Consider the following 21,492-nt stretch of genomic DNA (forward strand, 5'->3'; position numbering starts at 1 on the left):
AAGAGTCAGGTGGTACAATGGTCAAGATACATCAAAACATACAGAAATAGTGCAGAAATATTCTGTGCATCCTCTCCATGGTTTCACCTAGTCCTAGCACTTCGAGAAGCAGTAACAAGAGTGCACAGATCACACTGGGACCTTGGCATTGGGACTTCGTCTTACTCCATTCATCTTACTTGGATTTCTTATTTTACTTGAGAGCCCTTGGTTAGCTCTACGAAACCTGATGTTAAGTTCAGCCCAGTCTATACAGGAAAGGTGGTGTGACATCCTTCAGCACCGGGCTTCCCCCATAGTGCCTGTTGCAGCCATACTGGACCCCATTCCTCTCTGTTCCATCCTTCTAAAGTGTTGGGATTCCCAAAACATTTTGTAAGTGGAAGTGTTCAACCTTCTTGGCTGATTTTTCTCTTCTCACTCAGTATCAGTTCCTGGAGATCCTTCGATGTCATTGATGTCATTACTTACTTCCTTTTTATCATCAAGTAGTATGCCATGACCTTCTACCTTGATAGACAATCCCCTGTTAAAGGACATCGGGCCTGTTTCCAGCTGTTGGCTATTAAGAGTAACTCTTCAGTGCATGTTGTTGTGCAGGCTTTTGTGTGCACCTAAGTTTCCTTTTTGAGGGCTAAACACCCGAGAGTGCAATTGCTAGTATGTACAGTAATTGCACGCTCCGTTTTCTAAGCAATATGCTAAATTATTTTTCCAGAGGGACTGTGCCATTTCTCATTCCTACCAGCAATGCATGGGTGATCCAGTTTCTCTGCATCCTTGTCAGCATTGAGAGTTGTTGCTATTTTTCATTTTAGCCCTGCTGGTGCATAGAAGGTGATAGTTCATTGTGATTTTAATTCCCATCTCCTGTGTGGCTAACGATGTTGAACATCTTTCCCTGGGCTCCTTTGCCATCTGTACAGCCTCTTTGGTAAAATATTTACTCATATCTTTGGAATGTGTGTTTAGCTCACTATTGAGTTTTGGGTTGCTGATGGGGGTCTACATACTAGGCTTTGTTGGTGGTTTGTAAAAATTTTCTCCTACTTTGTAGCTTATCTCCTCATCCTCTGGACAGACTTCCACAAAACATGAGAACTTCAGAAAAGTACAATTTATCAATTGTTTTTCTGTTTGAATGGTGCTTTTGCTAAAAGCCTGGATTTTCATTCACTGTGATCTACTGCTTTCTAGAGCCCGAGGAAGAGAAGCCCTACCCTGGGAGGAGGATTTTCTTGTTTGTGGGCTTTCAAAAGCAGAGCTAGGGCAGGCAGGAAATCTCTTTTAAAGAAAACAAATGCTAGCTCACTAGCAGAATGGGCCATGCAAGGCCAAGTTTGGAGGATGCAATGTGACAGGAGTAAGCACCCTGTCATCAGGAGTCCATCAAGGGCTGGTGAGGTCTGTGGGGACACACAGAAGCCATCCAAGCTTCAGAAGGTTTTACAGTACCTTCTAAGCCTGAGGATCTGTGACTGTTTTTGTTTGTTTGTTTTTTTGTTTTTTTTGTCATTTGTCCTAGAACTGGAATTTTAACAGACATAGCTCCCATAGAATAACCCTGTTGAGAAATTTAAAATGCTTTCCATGGCTCAGCCAGGCCCAGCAGAAGCCACCAGTTACTCTACTGGGGCAGAAAGCACAGAGGTAAGTAGCCACTGAGGACCATTCTCAGGGACCAAGATCTCTTCCTGGCTCCCTAGCCTGTTCTAGGAGCTAGCCCCATGTCCGCCTGCTCCACTTCCACCCAGGCAGTCCTTTCTCTTTCTCCATGCTGACTGCCCTGGAGAATTCCTTTCTTTAAGGCACTTAGGAGACTTAATTACTGATGGGGAATCTTTTGAGGCTTTGGATGAAAGGATGGAGGCAGAGCAGGGCTTGATTAGGCGTGTACGACTCTGGGCACAATTAGCTTTGTGAGAGACTGGCCCTGCCTTTATCTGTCTCCAGTTCTGTGAGAATTACAACGGCTAATTATTGAAATGAAGATCGCCTGGCCACCCAGTTGCTGGCAAGAGGGCCCTAATATCTGCCCTAATGACTGGAAATGGAGGCAGCTTCAGGCACTTCGGGTTTTCCCATCATTAAAGGACTTCTCCACCACTTCCAGACTTGAGTGCTTGGATATGCAAGTGAAATTCTGCCAAAGCCACTTCTCTCGGCATTTCATTCTTTCTATGTGACATCCCTTTTTGGGATACCTTCACTAACCAACCTCCTGTGTTAGGAGTACCTAATGGGTTTTAAATCCAAACACCATATAGAAAACCTGGTGCTTGACAGCCCTCTCTACCCCCACCCCTGTGTGTGTGTGTGTGTGTGTGTGTGTGTGTGTGTGTCTGTGTGTGTCTGTGTGTCCTTGTGTATTCATGTGTGTGTATGTGTTCATGTGTGTGTATGCGTGTGTGTGCATGTTTGTGTGTGTCTGAGTGTGTCTCTCTGTGTTACAGAAGGCCAGAGAAGTCCTCAGGCACAGATATGATTCCTAGTTTCTTATCTGGTAGATGAGAAGATGGAGGCTGTGGAAGGACCCAGGAGGAAACAGATAGCCCCTGTCCCTTCACTTCTGGAATATAGCTGAGCCTCAGTCTCCCTTACCATAACTTGAAGTCCCCCTTGGTTCTTGGGATCACAGGCTGTTTCTACCTATATACAAATCTCAGGACTCATGTAGGCTCTAAGAATGTGTTCTTAAGAGAAAGTGGAGTTGGGAAGGTACAGTAGGAAATGGCTAGGCAGGTAGGTTCGAGGGCTCTAGCCAACGGGGCAGGACACAAGGAGAGTATGTCTTGAGTGATGTTGAGTGGTATGTCACCAGGGATATTTAGGCTGCTTTGGGATGTCACAAAGCAAAGATATAATCAGAGGGGTCTGCAGCTCGGGGTGGCGTCCACACATCAGAGGAGTTTCTGGAATGCTGTGCACTTTTCTCAATGTAGCAGATGCTTCCTTTGCTTCGAGACCACCCTGGCATCAAGATGTGGTCACCACCAAGAAAGCGGGTTTAGATTTGGGAAGTCTTTCTCATGGATAGAGAAATCAAGGCAGAGACATTAGGGGATTTGCTCAAGGATGTGTCACCTGCTCTAATGGCCTATGAGAGTCCAGATGAGGGATAGAAGACTGTTTGTGAGCCCTGGAACACCACCATAGTGGGACCCAGTCATTAAAACAAAAGTTAACAGGATCTGATTCTTAGGGACTGCAGAGAGAATGTAAGCAGAGGAGTAAAAATAGATGCTCCTGCCCCTGCTCCACCCTGATCCTTGGTCAGTCCCTGAAGGCTCTGAGCCCATCACCTTACAGCCATTGGGCAGCATTTTGGGCCTTGAGCCAGCTCCACCCTCAAGACTCAACAGAGAAAGGTGAATAGAGCATACTAGAACCTTCTCTTTCTAATCAAGTGCTGCAGAGGCTCAAAGGCTCTAAGTACATGCACATACCCCATTTTTCCAGAGACAGTTTCCTGAGTGACCATCGACCCCATACACCCAGCTTTGACTCATTGGAAGGACTGGCTATGGTGTCTTAATTTCTGTCCTTTCTGACCCTGTGATATCACCACTGGCAGCAGGCATGCCCAAGACATGGATGGCAGATGCCCTTACCTCGGGTTTCATTAGACAAAAAGTCCTTATGTACACAAAGCACTTCCCTCCTCCACATACTAACCTAACCACAGGACCCTGTTACTATACCACATAGGAGGAGTGTGAGTCTCAGGTGAAGCAGTGCTTAGCTGTGGCCACGTGATACCACTGGATCACAGGAGGAGCTGCACCCTACTGTACCTCCTTTTAAATTCACACATGCTCTTGGTGTGAGGTGCTATTTGCCCTCTGAAGGAGAGACATTCCCTTAAGTACCATTGTGGGCTATACTTTGTGCTAAAAGCCTTTCAAACTTATGTCACTTAGGCTTCTCATATCTTTTCCTAAGAAGCTATGGGGATGACCATGCTTTCACACGCGAGGAAACAGACTTGGAGAGACACCAACTCTATAATTGTTTCACAAAAGGCTGAAATTGGAGCTGCTTCCATAGTTTATTGCCACTGAGATTTTCCTGATCTGGGGGTGGGGCAGGGAGCTGAAATGCTCATAGCTCTGGGAGGGACATCTCTGGGTATCCAAGATCTAAATAGGGTCCTGCTGTTACTATCAAGAGAGTGGTCCCTTTTGGATTAACAGAACAGTTTGTGAACTGGAGCCTAAAGGATGGAAACGGGTATCTCCAATTCATTGCATAACTGCCTGGGACTGGGTTCCAGGGTGTGACATAGAAGACAGAAGGAAGACAGATACCAGTTCCTTCCACTGGTAGGGAATTCCCCCCCCAAACTCCCTTCAGGCTAAATAATCCTCCATGCTAAACTGTCAAATCATTCCTCCAATCCCAGCACACAGAAGCCTGAGGCAGGGAACTGCAAGCTCAAGTGTGGCTTGGGCCATGTAGCTTGACTCTTTTCAAGATTAAAAAAAAAATAGTAAATTACATTTTCCATGAAAGTCTTGCTATTTCCAGAAGCCCCAAACTGTTCCCTGCTGCACAGAGAGTCTGGTTTCCCTCAGATTCCTCCTCCTCATTTGTTGAAGAGGAGGCCCTGGTGGGAACCCCAGGTAATTGCAGGCTAAGACTTGGCCACAGTAGGAGATGTTCAAATAATCAGCATCTCTATTCTACTTTGAATATTTCATAGTGCAGGTCTAGGCCAAGCCCACTGAAAGTCAGGGGAAAACAACTCTGTGCATAGTTGGCACCAAAATAAATCAAGTTGCAGCCTTGACTCTTGCAAGGGTTTCCTGGGAGAAAGAACAGAGGTACTAATCTGTGGGCTGGACTTTGAAAGAGGTAGGCAATGTCCCAAGGTGGTGCTCATAAAGAAGACCTGGAGACCTGGAATATAACTCTGTAGGTAAGGGTGGATCTGGCTCTGAAATCCAATAGGACCAGCTTCCTGGGGGAAGATGGAGAGGGGTGCAGTGGACAAATAAGAAGGGCTCCCGTGGTTTATGTTACACAATGGGAGAGCTGAGGGACAGTAAAGAATACCTTCCCCTCTGGTCCACTGGGTAACTCCAGACTCAGCCTGGTGGCTCAGTTCAGGGACCATCTCCCCAGGCACCAGAGCCCTAGAGTTGGTATCTCACCTCTGCTGGTAGGCATCTGTATCAATTATTCCTTTACACCTCTGTGATTGAACCAAGGGTTGATGTGTTTGACCTGCCGACTGTGTTTGTGAGTCCTTGGAAACCAAAATCAACCCAGTACCTCAAGCTACACCCCAGGATTTTCTAAAAGCCTGGTGAGAGGAGGGAAGGTGCAGACAAATCTTGGGAGAAATTATCAAAAAGGCAGGGGCTTGAAGAGCATTGGAGACATGCTCTCTTTGAGAGACCTCAAGGGCACAGATTGGTCCTATCTTCAGTCTGGAAGGATTATTCTGTGGAATAAAACACTGGATAGATTTCCTTGAATCCCAGGGGATAGAGAGCTGAGGCCTATAGAGGGAAGGCAGCTGAAAGGAGGCAGATTTTGACTCCATAACAGGGAGTGAAAGCTGGCATACAGAGCTGTCCCTAGCGATAGTCAAGTCTCCAGAGTTGAGGTCATGTGATGATCACGTAGTAGAATTTGGACCAACAGACATCAAGCACCCAATGTGAGTGTTGCCTTCTGTCCGAACTCTGAGATGACATTATTTGTGAAAGGTACTTTGCTGTGGGGGCAGGCAAGAACTGGACAGAGCCAGAATGTAGACAGTACAACCATCAGCATCATCATAAAACCTTCTGCTGAGGTCCTGCTGTGTCCCCAAGTCCTGAGCATCTCCAGCCCTTTGAAGGGGAGGCCTCTGGCTCAGGATCAGAGCTTCCGCCCTTTGATACCTGGCCTCTGACAAGCTTCCAACAGAAGGCAAGATAGCTCCTGCAAACAGTGACACCATCTGTCACCTGTCTGCCAACCACTGATTAGAGATGTCCCCACAGCAAGGCTGGGCACAGGGCCACACTCAATCTAGCTCCCTCCCGGGAAAGCCTTCTTTCTGGCCCAGTTTTCTGTCCAGTGCCAGGCTACCAAGAAACTCTATGAAATCCTTACACTTAACATAGCCCAGACTGGTGGCTAAGTGGGGCCACTGGAAGAACTAATTGCTATTAAAGAATGAACTAACAGAACCCTGGTACAATTAGAATAGGGATGACCATATGGGAAACAGTATAGGTTGTGTAAAAGCTTGAGCCTTAGGGTAGGAAAGCTGAGGTGTGACTCCTGCTTGTACTTTCTTCCTAAAGTGCTCCTTTAAGCAAGTATCTAACCTGTCTAGTCCCGGGCACTCATCTGTAAAGTGTAGATATGGCATGGTAAGGCTTAAATGAGGGAATACACATGGACACCTTGCTTTAGGCACCACTCTTAATATCACTGTCCCCCTGCTTAGGAGGTAAGGAGTTTCCCATAGTGACAGAGTTGGAGAGATGTATTCTGGGTATCATAACAGTGAGCATAAATGCAGAAGCCAGTATCCAGGATCCCCGTCCTGGTGTCTTGTGATCTTGTATTTCTTTGGCCCTGTAAGCCGTTCCCAAATCCATAACATGGGGATAATGATGCCTTCCTCCCTGGTTTGCAGACTCCAGCACAGATTCTGGCACCCGGATTAGGGCCAGGTCTTCCCCTCTCCCAGCTGAAAACAAAGGATTCTAAGAGCAAACTTTAAAGGACTAAGGAAAATAAGATTTATGCTTTTCTACGTGCCAAGCTACTCCCCAGGACCTTCATTCTACAGAACACATGTTAGCTCCGAAATGTTTATGGGCCTTTCTGACACACACAGAACTAAAAATACCACCCTCTGCTTATGTTAGGCAAAACTGATAAAATGTTAGCCCAGCAGGAATTCAGTCAATTTCCTGGCTGGTTTCGGGTAAGCAGGTGATAACAGCCCTTCTCCCTGTGGGCCATGGCAGGGGATTATTAGCAGTCCAGGCCCTGTTGTCTGTGGATGTATTAGCAGTCCAGGCCCTGTTGTCTGTGGATGTCTCCCTCACAGATGTTCCAGGCCCCACCTCTGTGTAAATACAACTGGAGAAAGGTCCAGATGTGGGGTTCTCCCCAGACATGGAAGCTTTGTTTTTGAGATCTCCCTTTCTGCATAAGCCCCAGCCCTAGGTCATTCTCCCAGGCAGTCTCAACCCTACCCTGCTGCCCTAGGCACAAGGGTCTGTGACCCTAGCTGAGAGCACCCTCCCTAGGGACTTCCCTTGGTCTTTGGCCAGCATCCCCTGCCACATGCACCCTGCTTCCTACTGCCCACTTCTATTATGGAAATGTCCCTCTTCTAGGCAGGCTGATGGCTCCACACTTCAAGCTTCATCTCCCAAGTCTTCCCTTCCCATGGTCTGAACTCCAGGAATAATCTGGCTTTTTTTCTGCTCGGGGTCATTCACCCATGCTGTGAGCTACAACAGTGTATTCTAATGTCAGCTGGCAATCCATTATAATTCTCTGTAAGGAGAACGGACTTGAAAAATACCAAAATCCACTCTTGCAGTGTGGTTTGGCACGGTTCCATGAAGCTTTGGGTTTAGTTAGAAATGTATAATGTAGGAGCTAGGCAGGTGGCCCAGTGAATAAAATGCTTGCTGTGTAAACATAAATGCCTGAGTTAGGATCCCCAGCGCATTGAACCCTTGTGCAGAGAATCCAGGAGCCTTGCTGTCTGGCCAGTCCAGCTAAGACAGTGAGCTCCAGGTTCAGTGAGATAGCCTGTCTCAAACTTCAAGGTGGAGAGTGAAAGAAGACCATCCACAGGCACTTCTGTCCTCTACACATGCACACAACAGGGCCTACATACATGTGAGACATGTGTAATATATGTGGGCCTTGAATTGTAGTATCAGTACATTTCTACTGTGTATCGGAGCAGTTTGGAGGCCACACATCTACACCTATTTTCTCTTCTTACCTCAAACCCTCTCTTGCCTACCTTTTACCTAACTTTCTTTGTCCTTGGTTTAGATACCACAGTCTCTAGTGAAGGAATCTGATCCTCTTTCTACTGCTGGCCTGTTTTAGCCTGGCCTGATGGCCATGTTATGCCTCTCTGTCTCTGTAGTCTCTCTCTATTGACCAGCTTCTTGAATAGCGGCTCCTAGGAGTCACAGCTAAGCTGTCATCTTGACCTCTGCTCCCTCAAAGATAGCTTAAGATAAGTATTCAGAGCTAAGTGAGGAGGGAAGATCCCCTAAGGGAGGCAGAGGGAGACTCCTGTGATGCCAGCTTGGGCCCTCCGCAGCACTGATCTAAGAAATGGGATTTAGTGGTGATTTACCTAGTGACCTGGCCTGTGGTACTAGGTGTTCAATGTTTTCCTTGGATTTTAAACATTTTATTCTGTTTCAAATATAGAACCAGACATGAAGGAACCATGTGATTTAGAGAAATTCACTTTACCCCCTTGAACTTTTGTGACCTCATTGCTAAAACAAGAATAAGAGAAAATATAAAACAAGAGACTATCACCTAGCTTGCACTGTTGCCATGGGAACTGGGAATACTATGCACATGGTAACCAGAACACAAGGAAGCATTGAGTGAACAGATTCTTTGTTGGTTTGCTTATTTACTTGTTTTGTTTGTTTTAGGCGGGGCCCCATGTAGCCCAGACTGTGATTAAATTCACTGTGTAGCTGAGGCTGGCTCTCTTTTATCTCCTGATCTTCCTGCTTCTACTTCCCAAATACCAGAATTGCAGGTGTGGGCCACAGTACTCAACATAAACTGATTGCATGCATAGCTTCTCTTAGCTTTGTTTCCAATACTGCCAATTTAACCTATAGCCTTGCACAAGCTAAGCAAGAATTCTGCCACCAAACTCAAACTCCAGATTGGTTTCTTGTTCATTCTTTTCCTGTCTGAAATGCTATTCTGATCCCTATCCGCAACAAGTGTATCTCTGGCCTCTGCATTCCAGTTCTTCCAAGACTAGCTCAATGTAAAGGAAAATAATACCAAACCAAAGTAGAAATAAAATATGGTAAGGGTGTTTGCTTTAAACAAATTAAGGACTTGAGTTCAAATCCCTAGCACTCATACAAGAAAAGAAGAGATGGCTATACAAACAGCCTGTAACCCCAACACCATGAGTCTCTCCAGCCTTGCTGGTCACCAGCCAACCTCCAGGCCCAGTGAGAGATCCTGTATCAATAGAGAGTGATCAAACAGCACACCCAATGTCCTCCTTTGGCCTCTATAGGCTGGTCAGTACACATGTGTGCATATATACCAAAAACACACATGATAAATACTAAATGCTGTCTTTAAAATCAGAGGATCTTGGGTTCAAGTCCTAGCCTTGTCCTTTACCCACAGTGTAAACTGAATCAACTACCACCACCCTTTAGCCTGGTCTCCATGATGAGAAACACAGGGCAATGTGGGAATGTTATGCTCTGTGCTCAATACATACACATTTATTTTGTCCTCCTGTCCCTGCTCCATTCTCTTGCCACTGGAAGACCACATCTGATACCCATGTCAAAGTCTAACTAGGAACTTACGAATCTACCGTTTCTCATTCATCAAAGCACTTTGCACCAATAGGCCTTCTGCTGACATTCTAGCCAGGCAGAAAGCTGTTATTACAAAGCTTTTCTCTTGATCATCTCTGGAGACACCAACACGCTGAGGGACTGGACCACTGCATTCATGGAAAGGACCTGTTCTCACTACACCTCTGTGGTAGTTGTGTTGCAACTGGAGAATAATCTCAAAGAGCTGTGCTCAGGAGGGGCTGGCAGTTGAGCCCATGCCAAGGCCTTGCTTGGTTCCTAGATGTGGCCAACATCAGTGTTCTCACACAGGGACCGGTGTTCTACCTGACTGCCACCACAGTTGCAGATGCTTCATCTAGCTAAAAGCCAATAGCCAGACCTATCCTTTATTTCTTGGGTATTCTTTATCTGTCACTAAAGTGCCCCTAAAAAAAAACCCCATCTGCTTAAGTTAGCTCATGGTTTGAATTCTGACAGAATATTATGCTTAAAAATAATTTTTAAAAAATGTTTGATGGTGATGATGAGGACAATGTCAATCAGGATATTAATCATAATAATTTCCTAATCCCATATAGTGGCACAGAGTATTGCAGTTGTCAGTGTACTGAAACAAATCAGTATCTTGGTTTGAGAAGCCTTCCCAAAGTTATACCACTAGGAAGTGGCCAGAGCTCATTCTGCCTCATTCAATCAGGAGAAGGCATGGGAAGCCCTTAATGACATAGCTGTCATTTTAAGATGGTTACTTAACTTCTCTAAACCTTGCCTTCTTCTATAAAATGGAACGAGAGATGCACAGAGATGCAAAGAGTGAGAACACAATGTGCAGATCAAGTTCTTCATCGTATCCCAGCTGATTGCAAATTGTTCTGGAACTCTGTGCTCTGGGCATGACAGTGCTGCCACCTCTTGAAACCAGAGAAGCCATGATTACCTGGAAGAGACTCTTAGAAGACTGGCACCATTTATGCTGAGGACAGCAAGAACTCAGGAAGCAACACACTAGTATTGCTGCAACACAGCAGTCCCTGCCCCTCTCTGAGGATACACAAGCAGGTTCATGGTTGTTAGGAGACATGAAAGTAGTTCATGCTCCTGACAGTAACCCCAGTTAAACTCATTGGTCAATCAAGGTAGTTTGAGTGAAATCCTTTCTTGGGTTTGTCATCAATGCCCAACCTGGCATAAATAGACATTTGTTCATGTCTTCTCCGGAGAGTTTAATGAGAACATGGCAGCCATGGTTAGTAAGGGAGTGGCAAGAGGTCAAGTCCTAGAATGTGACAAGGTCCTTACAGGAAATTGATTCACCCCATATGTCATTAATGAAGAGACGGAAGTGTGGCAGGCTCAAGCAACTGGCTAAGGGAAGATGACCAAGGCCTCAAAAGAGCAGGAAGGGGTCCATCCTGGATCTTCACAGGGAAAGATCCTGTGCCAGAGGTAGACAGGCTACCTGGTGGGAATTAGTGTAAAAATGGACCTGCAGAAAATAAAAGGCGCAAAGCAAACACCCACAGACCTCTCTGCAGCTACACTTCAGCCCCTCCTGCTGGGGAACATTACAAACCATAAATGTTCAAGACAGGGAATAGGGGGTTGAGTAATGGCAGGAAGCTGTATAGAGATGGACTTCTGTTACTGTGATAAACACTATGATCAAAAGCAACTTGGGAAGGAAAGGGTTTATTCTATCTTAAGTTTATAATCCATCATGAAAGACAGCCATGGCAGAAACTCAAGGCATGAAACTGGAGGAAGGAACTAAACCAGGGACCTTAGAGGAATGCTTCTTACTGGCTTGCTCCCCATGGTTTGCTCAGTTTGCTTTCTTACCAAAGCTGGGGTTGCCTGCCCAGGGGTAATACTGGGCCCTCTTTAGTCAATCAATTAATAAAGAAAATCCTTGTGCTTGCCTACAGACTAATCTGATGGATAGGTTTTCACAATTAAGGTTCACTCTTCCAAGTTGACCTTCATGTTGACAAAAAACTAATTGGCACCGAGACTGAACTAGAGACACATGTCAGGGAAAAGAGACTGGGGAAATGAATTGTTCTGGGACAATAAAAGGACAATGAAAGAGAGTTTAAAGAGCCAGGTCTAGAAAGACCTAGAATACCTTCCCCTCTTGGGTTTTATGGGCAGTGGAGAACTGGAGGTTGGTTGGTTCCTTAGTCATCGGCAGTTGCTTTAGAGGTCCACAAGTTTATTGCTTCAGGTCTGAAGTTGGGAAACGCAGTATCAGGAAGCAGCATGGGGGCATCTTCTTGCTCTGTGACTATGTGGTGAAGGGTGTCACTTAGCAGACTAGAACGCAGGAAAGAAACTTGCTTAGGCATCTCTTCCCTCTCCTTATAAAGCCACCAATCTCATCTGGAGGTCTCCAACCTATTAGACCATCAAACCTAATTATTTCCCAAATATCAGCAATACAACCATGGTGTGATGGAGGGGGTCCAGCAAGCAAGCGGGGAGAGGGTGCAAAGCACATTCAAGTCATAGCAATGGGTAAGAAAGTACCAGGTGTGTTGAAGCAATATGTTTCCTCCTGCTTGTTCTCCACCCATGCATGGATCACAGAGCCACTTTCCCCAGCAAAGCTCCCCATCTTTCTGCCAGAGCGCTGGGTCACTGCCTGCTTCCAGTGAGTTCTCCTCCATCTCTTTCCTTTTTCTCCCATCCCCTTCTCGTTCAGCTAAATGCCAATTTAAGTGTGAACTCTGTCTGCCCCCCTATCTGTTCAGAAGAGTAAATATTTACTGAACTGCTGTGTTATGCTGAGGCTCTCACTGCCTCTGCTTTGCCTGGAGATGTCTGAGTTGTTCTTAGGATCTTGAAAGCAGGTACTGTCTTTGTCTTGAAGCTGTTGTGCTCAGCCAGGAGAGACATGGATGGAAGTATCGCATCCACTAGTTTTGCAGCCGTAGTTGCTGATGGTTCTTTGATGTGTCCCTTTTCCAATTGTAACTGACATCTAGTTAAAGCCTTCTCAATTATGCCTTTTAAAACCGGGTTTCTGACATTAATAGTTAATATATATTGAGCATTAATTGTGTGCCTGGGGCATATATTGACACATTGAATCCCCAGAACAGGCAAAAGCAGCTTTGCTGACAAGGACACTGAAGCACAGACAGGTTGAGTGACTTGTCTAAAGTCACCCAGCCGATCAGTTCAGGGACACATACTTGGAACACAGGCAGACTACCATACAGAAAAGGGCATGTTTCAGCACTGCCTCTAATTTAGTTTTTATATTCAACTAGGTTAGTTGTTACATATTCAACTAAAGTGAACCACCAAAAGCTTGTTAGTGTTAGAAGGAAGTGTGGGCCAACCAAATCTGTTTGCTTATTACTTGGTGAACATCTGTGAACACTATGAAAGCCTTGGAAGGGAGAAGTCGACTCAAACCCAGTATCTGGTTATCTGTGAACAAGGAGAGAGCAGCGTGTCCAGTGGCGTGGCGAGAGAGCACCTTGCACAAGGAGGTGAAAGTGGGTCTTGGGGTACAACAAGATGGTCCAAATCTACAAGTTTATTTTGGTCAAGAAGGTAGAATTGGACCTAGTGGCTAGGCAGGGATGCAAAGAGGGGCACGGGCTGATCAGTGGCATGACCTGGGCTTCGGAAATTCACCTGGCACAGCCCAAAGAGAACAAAAGCATCCAATAAACAATCCAAACATCCATGTGCCAGATTCATCAGGACTTGGGCTCTAGCAGAGCTGTGTGACCTTGGGCAGGAGAGTCACCCTCCTCAACTGAAATTTTGCATAGTTCCATGACCCACATGGCAGGATTGGCAAGCAGATCTGACAGCTATCACTTATGATAGCAGTTAAAGGAAGCGCCCAATTAATATTGGTTTCTACTACAATTATATTTGCTACTGTTGGTGCTAATTTGGTATGATTATGAGGTGTGTTGGCCATGTGTGTTCATGATGGCTAACCTTTATTGTGTGCTTATTCATAGCAGCTGCATTTCTATCATTCTGGGGCTGGCAAAGCCACAAGGGACAGATGCAATAGTTGCTGTAAATCTTCGCCCAAATTAAACCAAAACAGTGCTGTGGGTCAAAAGCCATTTTGGGGTTATAATATCAATCTAAAGAGTTATAATCAGCCTCTCTCTAAAAATTCAAAAGATTGAGGGGCTGGGGATATGGCTCAGCAGTTAAAAATTCTTGTACCTCTTTCAGAGGGCCCATGTCTAGTGGCTCACAGCCACCTATAACTCCAGCCCTGAGGAAATCAGACCCCCACAAGCACACACACACACACACACACACACACACACACACACACACACATACACAGAGAGAGAGACAGAGACAGAGACACAGAGAGAGAGAGAGACAGAGAGAGGATAAAGAGAAACTAATTTTAAATATTAGATTAACATGGGAACTATGAGCAAGCATTAGTTACCATGCAGTAACTTCCATAGATTTTCTGTTCCCAGGAACATACTCCACAAATATTTTCACTTACCAAATGTATATATGGGTTGCATTGCAAGGTAGTTTTTAAACTGAAGACTATAGTGGAGGAATTTTAAAGACCTTGGCAATAGAAGGTGTGAATAATCTCTGGTCTTCCTTGTGGCTTTGCTTCTCAGACTCCCAGAACATGGTCTTGGCAGCCAGTATTGGGAGGCTGAACATAAAGACAGCAGAAGTCAAGGGCTGGAGAGATCACAGAATAGATTTCTAGAATCCCCATGTGGGGATCCAATGCCATCTCCTGGCTTCTGCAGGCACCAGCCATACACATGGTATATAAAACATTCATCCACATAAAATAAAAATAAATAAATATTTTTTTAAAGAGAGCAGATTTCAGAACCTAGGTTTGGGCCTTAGTCATGTGACTTGATTCTTGTGTAACCTAGGCCACTGCCCAGTTATTTAACTGCTTCTAGGTACAACTTTGGTCTCTCTTATAATTCCAGCCTTGCTACTACTGACTCATGACATGTGCCAAGGTGGGAAACTGAATGGCTCAGGGTCCATGAAAATAGTCCCACTGTACGTTCCACAGTTTTTATACAACACCAATAAAATCACAAATATCTGTGCTTTGAACAATGTAGGGAAATGTTAGGGAAAGTCTATAGTGAACACTTAGGACCCATAGTACATCCAAAGTGGATGTATAATAATACACTGAGTGCTAACTACAGATCATCTCCTTGAAAAATGATTGTGGTATCCTGCTTAGGACATAGGGTTGACCTGTGTGGGCCTACAGGTCTCTGGAGTAGAGCTCAGAGCTACCCTGGAGAGAGCCTTGAGGTCTTAGGAGGGAAGAGCTGAAGGGCGGATGCAGATGCCAATGACAACAGCCTACCTGCTAATCCTCACACCAAATCTGTCTACCACTGGGTTTTGTTTGGCCTGCAACATAATTTGAAATTAAAACTTAAAAAAATTTACATTTTAAAATTGCATATTGTATTTCAAAATTTAAATTTCCCAGCTTGTCTTAAAATTTCAGTAGGCATCCCCTCGCCCCCACTCTTCAACTGCATCTTAGACAAGCACTGAGCAACACCCTTGCTGGCAAAGTCTGGCCAGGCACTGAAACTTCAGGTGTGTTCAGTTTACCAGAGAGCTCCTAGTTAGCTACTTTTAGCAAAACTTCAAAGAGGAGAACATTTTGTATGCCTGTGTTGCTCTGACAAATGGAATAAGGGGAAAGCCAAAACTGAAGAGGCTCTAGAAAAACAAACCAGCTCATTTGTTGATCAGTTGAATGATACCTTTCCTCCTAGACTGAACTCCTGACCTTTTCAGGAGTGGGGAGAATTTGTGCTTGTGCCCCAGTGCTAAAGAAAGACTCTGGGAGGAGAATGCAGATCAGGCTGTCAGTCTAGAGCAATAAAGCCACTGCTTTTCTGACCTAGGCAAGACTGAACTCAATGCAATGTCAATGTGTAGGCAGAATGACAAGACACTGAGAAGGCAGATAACAACCAATGCTGGTGAGGCTACAAGAGGAAACCCTGATACACTGCAGGTGGGAATGTAAAGTCAGCCACTATTTAAATCAATATGGAGATTCCTACTGGATACAGTAATAATGCCTGCACACCTACTGTGATCTAGTGAGAAAACTGAAGAAATGTTTACTTCCTGGCCTGGCTATAGTCAATCATTTCTCAGATTCCCAAAGAGCTCCTAAGTTCAGGGTGAGGCTCTCTTTCCGCTGATGTGATGGGAATAGCAGAGATGCAGCTCCCACCTCCAGCCGTTACTAGTACCAGCACCCTGTGGTCTCTGGGGCATCATTGATCCCTAGCCCTAGGGGAGAACATGAGGCATCCTTAGATAGGCCCAGTCACAGCAAGAGGATTGTTCATGAGAGGCACCAAGTGCCAGTACCCTGTGGTGCTGACTGACTGTCGTTTAGCGATGGAGCCTGCCCACACCTCGGAAGCCTGGTTAATGAGTCACTTTGATCCAAGAGTATGTTGAGTGCAGGATAGATTCTGGCATTGTCTCCTCCGCCCAAATCTGGAACTCAATCTTTCCTTCGTTTTCCCCACTGCAGACCACTCGGCCCTGAGTGCGGCAAGGGCCCAATTCGTGGATGTGGAAGAGCGTGAGCCAGAGGCCATGGACGTGAAGGAGAGGAAGCCCTATCGCTCGCTGACCCGGCGTCGTGATGCAGAGCGCCGCTACACCAGCTCATCCGCAGACAGCGAGGAGGGCAAGGGCCCACAGAAGTCCTACAGCTCCAGTGAGACCCTGAAGGCATATGACCAAGATGCTCGTCTAGCCTACGGCAGCCGAGTCAAGGACATGGTACCACAGGAAGCCGAGGAGTTCTGCCGCACAGGTGAGTGCACGCCAAAATGTGGGCTGAACACAAATGTGTACAGGTGTGAAAATGCAGGTGAGCTGGCCAGAAAGGAGGCGCCTCTAGAAAGATCCAAGTTCCTACTGCTTTGACCTCTGGATCTGGTAAGGGCCTGCCCTGTAGTTCATTGCTAGGACAGACGAGTTCTATCTAGCCCAGCTGCCTAGCTTAGAGAGGTGGCTGGAGGCTGGGCTTCAGCTAGAGTCAAGCTCTCCTGCTGAACTTTCGCTCTCTTGTCTTACATGATCAAGAGCAGTCTCATTATCAGAGTGACAGGTGAGGGAGGCCTCAGAGGGATGGCACCTTTAAGATGTACACATGATAATAGAAGTAAGTGCTAAGCACACGCTAGTGCTTAGTCTGAGGATTCATTCTTTCTGCAAGCATATCTTAGCACCTTCCTGGTGTCGAGCTGCGTGACCTTGAGAGAAAGCAGCTCTAAAGGTTAGACTCTAACACTTAGGGATTCAGAAGATCTCCTGGTGTCAGAGCCTCCTTCCTCACTTCTTCCTTACTGTCCTCACCAAAATCTAGCAATCCCTGCCCAGAATATCTCTCAGCCAAACCCTCTTCTCCATTCCCTCTACCATTGCCCAGTCCTGGACATGGTTATATGTTCTGGAAGATTGACCTCAATGGCCAGTCCAGACCAGTACACTCTCTTTCAAAAGCCACAGTGAAGCTTGAGGGTGAATCCATGCACTGTCTCCAGGCTCCTCAGCCTGACAGCAGGAGGCCTTCCCAGTTTCCCCCTTGTCTTCCTAGAATTTTTTTGTCTCTTGCTTCTTTCCCACCTCTCCACAGCCCGCCACCATCCATGGCCTAGCCCAGCTAAACCATTGCTGCACCCCATAGGGGCCATCACTTCCTGCTGTGGTACCTCCAAGGTGTCTGTTGCGCTTCAAGGCCTCTGAGAGGCCTGGTAGGTGACCATGGTCCCTCCCAATGGGAGCAGCCCACTGGGATTGTGCCACGTGCTTCTCCCCACCACAGAGAGCATCAGCCACACCAGAGACTGTGTAATTCAGATATGTTTTAGCAATGCTGTTAAATCCTCACAACAATCCCAGGTTGAATCATGTATCCAAGATCAAACAAGTAAGAGGAGCATGCAGGCCCACACATACACTCATACTCACACACTCATGCATGCACTCCCACACACTCCCACACACATGCTCACACACTCACATACATACTAGCATACACTCGGGCTCTCACCTGCATACACACACACATCTGCACTCATACTCACACACATACACACTCAGGCTCTCACACGAATACACATACACACACACACACACACACACACACTGAACCACCTATGGCCTCATTTCCACTCCCTCCCACAGGCCTGGATCCACATGAAAGCTGTCCCACCAACAAGACTGCCTCTCAGGCTTGAAAAATGATGGCATCATGGCCTCTTCTTCCCCAGTTGTGGCTAAGAGCTCAAGCTCTGACATCAGACAGATCTGGATTTGGATTCTGGCTCTGCAGCTGTTATAGCCAGCCCTAGGCATCCTCACCTGTGCAGAGGGATAATGTCACCTAATGGTAGGGTGCTCTCAAGGATTAGTGAGGACTGTAAACAATATCCTTGCCACCAGAGCTTGGCCTGTACCTGATGGTTTATAAATGCCACCTACTGCTCGTTGTCACCTCTGAGCCCCAGTGAAGGGAAGAGACCCCTCCTAAGCTTTCCCCTAACTCTGCCCAGCTTATGCTTGACAGAGAGCTAAGTGAGCCTGTGGCTCAGAGGCAAGCCTAGCACACCAGGCTTAGACAAGGAGCCCCCCCCACCCCCATCCCCACCCCCACCCGTCCTTGTGAAGAACAAATGATCACCCTTCAAGCATGTGCAGCACAGTTTGCAAACTGCCATCTGGGACCTTATAGTTAGATGCTGAAGGAGGTAGGATGGCAACTCGAATTTTAGGCTCCTCAGGAAAGAGGACAAAGATGATGAAAAAAATTTTCCACCTCACCAGTTGCCTCACCGGGATCCCTGAACTCTAGGGATCTACCTTGCATTCCTTCTGTCTCTGGATACCTCAGTTCACTGGTATCGATGCCAATTCTGTCTGCTTAAAAGGGAATGGGAGGGGGGGCAAGCCATATGGAAATCAGTGTGGCCCGGGGGCTGTTTATGGCAAATAAATTTGAGTTTTCACCTAGCATAGCAGTCATTCTTTATAACACAAGTAGCCTCTCTTGAGAGGATTAGCCCAGTAAAATGCAGATATGGGCTGGGTAGGGAGCAGAACAGGGCTAGAGCGTGCAAATGCACAGGAGCCAGGGCTTGGAATGTGCAAAGACCTGCAAAGGAGATAGGGGACTGGGGCTCTGATGTACACTTTGTTTTTTCTTAGAAGGAAAAAAAAAAAACATAGGAGAGCAAAGTAGAGTATGGCACAAGGGGGTGAGATTCAACATATGGAACATCTGGTCTGGACCGCATCCCAGCCAATCAGAACACTTCCCTGGCCACTGAGCAGAGCCCAGAGGTTCCTGAGGCACAGGGCCTGCTGATGTGAAGCTATTTGTCTGGCAGCTAGATCTAGGGAAGATAATGGAGAGAGGTGGAAGAGAAATAGCTACAGTAGCCAGGACATAGGATTGGAGGCACTAGGGGCCTCTGATACTGAACGTTATTTATCCACCAGTATGGAAAGGTTTCATGACTTTAGCCTCAGATCATGGCTGCGGTAGCTTCTGAACTCTCTCCCATTCCAGGATCCACTGGCCCAGCCAGAGAGAAACTCCGGGTTCCAGGAACCTAAGCAGGGCTCATCCAAGAAGTTCTGTCCTGTTCTGGATTTGTTGACAAGTCCCATCTGCTAGAAGAGACCAGAAACCTTCAATGCAATTTAACAGACATGTTACACTGTGTGCCTTGAAGATACTGTGTCTGGCTGGTGACACAGAAATTTAGAATTAAACAAGACATAGTAGTATCAGCCCGTGTAGAAGCCACCTTCAGCAGAAGTGGCGACAACTGTACCATCGCCTAGCACCAGGACAAGGCATCTCTCAGGGGGAACTGGGTGCAGGAGACAGTGAACTATGAACAAGCATAGGTGGGTAATGGGGAGCTTTCACAGAGGAAGGCAGTTTGAATCAGCTTTTATGCACTGCACTTGGCTAGAGAAGGAGGGGTGAAAATCGCCTTACAGGCGGAGGAAGTGGCTGGAGCCAATACAGTGAGTTTAAATATAGGGATTGCAGCTGCGAATCCAGGGGAAAAGGGCTTCTGGTTTGGAGAACTTTTCCCAAACCTTCCCTATGATTATCTTGCTTCCTCTCAGGCACTAATTTCACTCTTCGAGAACTGGGACTGGGAGAGATGACGCCCCCTCACGGGACCCTCTACAGGACAGACATTGGCCTCCCACACTGTGGTTATTCCATGGGGGCCAGCTCTGATGCAGACCTGGAAGCAGACACTGTGCTGTCCCCTGAACACCCGGTGCGCCTGTGGGGCCGGAGCACACGGTCGGGGCGCAGTTCCTGCCTGTCCAGCCGGGCCAATTCCAACCTCACGCTCACCGACACAGAGCATGAGAACACAGAAACCGGTGAGTGGCTCACCTGGCCCGTGGGTTACCCGGGTTACCAGGGCATGGTTTTAATTATAATATTGATTTCCTGCTCCGTCACTGGAGCTCTGGTGAGGCTGATGAAAAATTGCTTTGCCCTCAGTGGGCAAAAGCCAGAGCCTTTCGCAGTGTCCCATGAAATACCCACCCATCAGTGACATGTCAGAGAGGGGTCACTGCACTTGCAGTCCAGACTGGGGCAGGGCTAAAAGGGTTGGGTTATTACTTACAAGGTAAGGAAACAGAGGGCTGCGGATGTGGGTAGCCATTCCCCTGTAGAGCTGGCTCCTTGCGAGAGGGACCCTCTCTGCTCCGAGACTCTCTAGTGTCCCGTTGCTCGGCAGTCCTAGGCAATCTCCTATCCTATTCCATTGGCTTCTGTTGCTCAGAAGGATTATGAACCAAGACTGTCAGATGAGAGCAACTTGACATTTGGGGTGTAGGGGAGCGAGAGGGCAAAGGCTCCAAAGTGTCCCAGTTAGGAGGAAACGGTTTAGATGATTGTATGTGTGAGGTGTCCAGGAACCCAAAGTCTTGGAGTCAGGAAATGTGTGGCATAAAAACACGTCTCAGAAGCACAATGTGGTTTGCCCCTCCAGGTCAGCCCTGTGGAGGGGGGTCTACTGTGGACCCACGCTGGGGCCTCGGAAAGACTGGCAGAGCCTAAAACAGCCCCACCTGGGGAGACCTGTTTCTCACCAGCTGGGAATGTGTGTTCATTACTATAGCAGGCAGTGTAACACTGGAGGTTGTTTTTCAAAAAGTCAAGAGTGAGAAGAGCCAGCCAGGTGCCAGTGCCCCCTACTGGCTGCCAGCTCTAAATGCAAGAACCTGGATCCCCAGTCAGCATCTGGGTCTGGATGAGGGCTTAGCCCCTTTAACAGGACAGCTCCAGCTGCACTGCAGAAGATCAAAGCCCAGATTAGAGACCGGGCAGCTGACCAGGGTAGTCAGAACCTGGTAGAGGATGTCATCCCCTTAAAGAGCCAGCTGCAGCAGGGTTCCAGGTGTCAGTTCTGAGTACTTTGTAGGAGTTAAGGAGAGGCGGGGCCTAAGAACTAACTTGCCTTGTCACCTGCCCCTCCCCATCCCCCAACTCCAAGGAGGGTCCAGTGACCTCTGCCCCTGTGGATCTTCCCTTCCACAGTGGATAACTTGTATACTTTGATCTGCCACCAAGGCCCAGGCTGAGCTAACAACCCTGACTCTTCCTAACCCACTGTACCCAGAACCACAGCACAAGTTTAAAGGGCGGGGTCACTCAGAGAAAAAGAGGTCTGGTTTGAGGAACCAGAAGTATCTACTTCATCACTGGTATGGGATAAGGCACTGGTTGTGTGGGTGTCTGGTTCTCATCCTCCCCACTTAGAGTTAAAATGAAATCTGCACCCCTCATTTTCTGAACTCTTAGATTAGAAAAGGGAAAGTTTTTTTTTTCTTTTTTTTTTTTTTTTTTTTT

General features: G+C 46.8%; 1 protein-coding gene across 17 annotated transcripts in view; it reads left to right on the plus strand.

The window, feature by feature from the left end:
* Window positions 1–21,492, plus strand: part of Tenm4 (teneurin transmembrane protein 4) — a 702,050-nt gene that overhangs the window by 322,038 nt on the left and 358,520 nt on the right. For all 17 annotated transcript variants that reach the window (XM_031387401.1, XM_031387403.1, XM_031387408.1 and 14 more), the window contains 2 exons: window positions 16,123–16,410; window positions 19,743–20,012. In XM_031387401.1, coding sequence (XP_031243261.1) covers window positions 16,123–16,410; window positions 19,743–20,012 — 558 coding nt within the window. The remainder of the gene's footprint in view (window positions 1–16,122; window positions 16,411–19,742; window positions 20,013–21,492) is intronic.

Source organism: Mastomys coucha, unplaced genomic scaffold, assembly GCF_008632895.1.
Source record: "Mastomys coucha isolate ucsf_1 unplaced genomic scaffold, UCSF_Mcou_1 pScaffold21, whole genome shotgun sequence".
Lineage (NCBI taxonomy): Eukaryota > Metazoa > Chordata > Mammalia > Rodentia > Muridae > Mastomys > Mastomys coucha.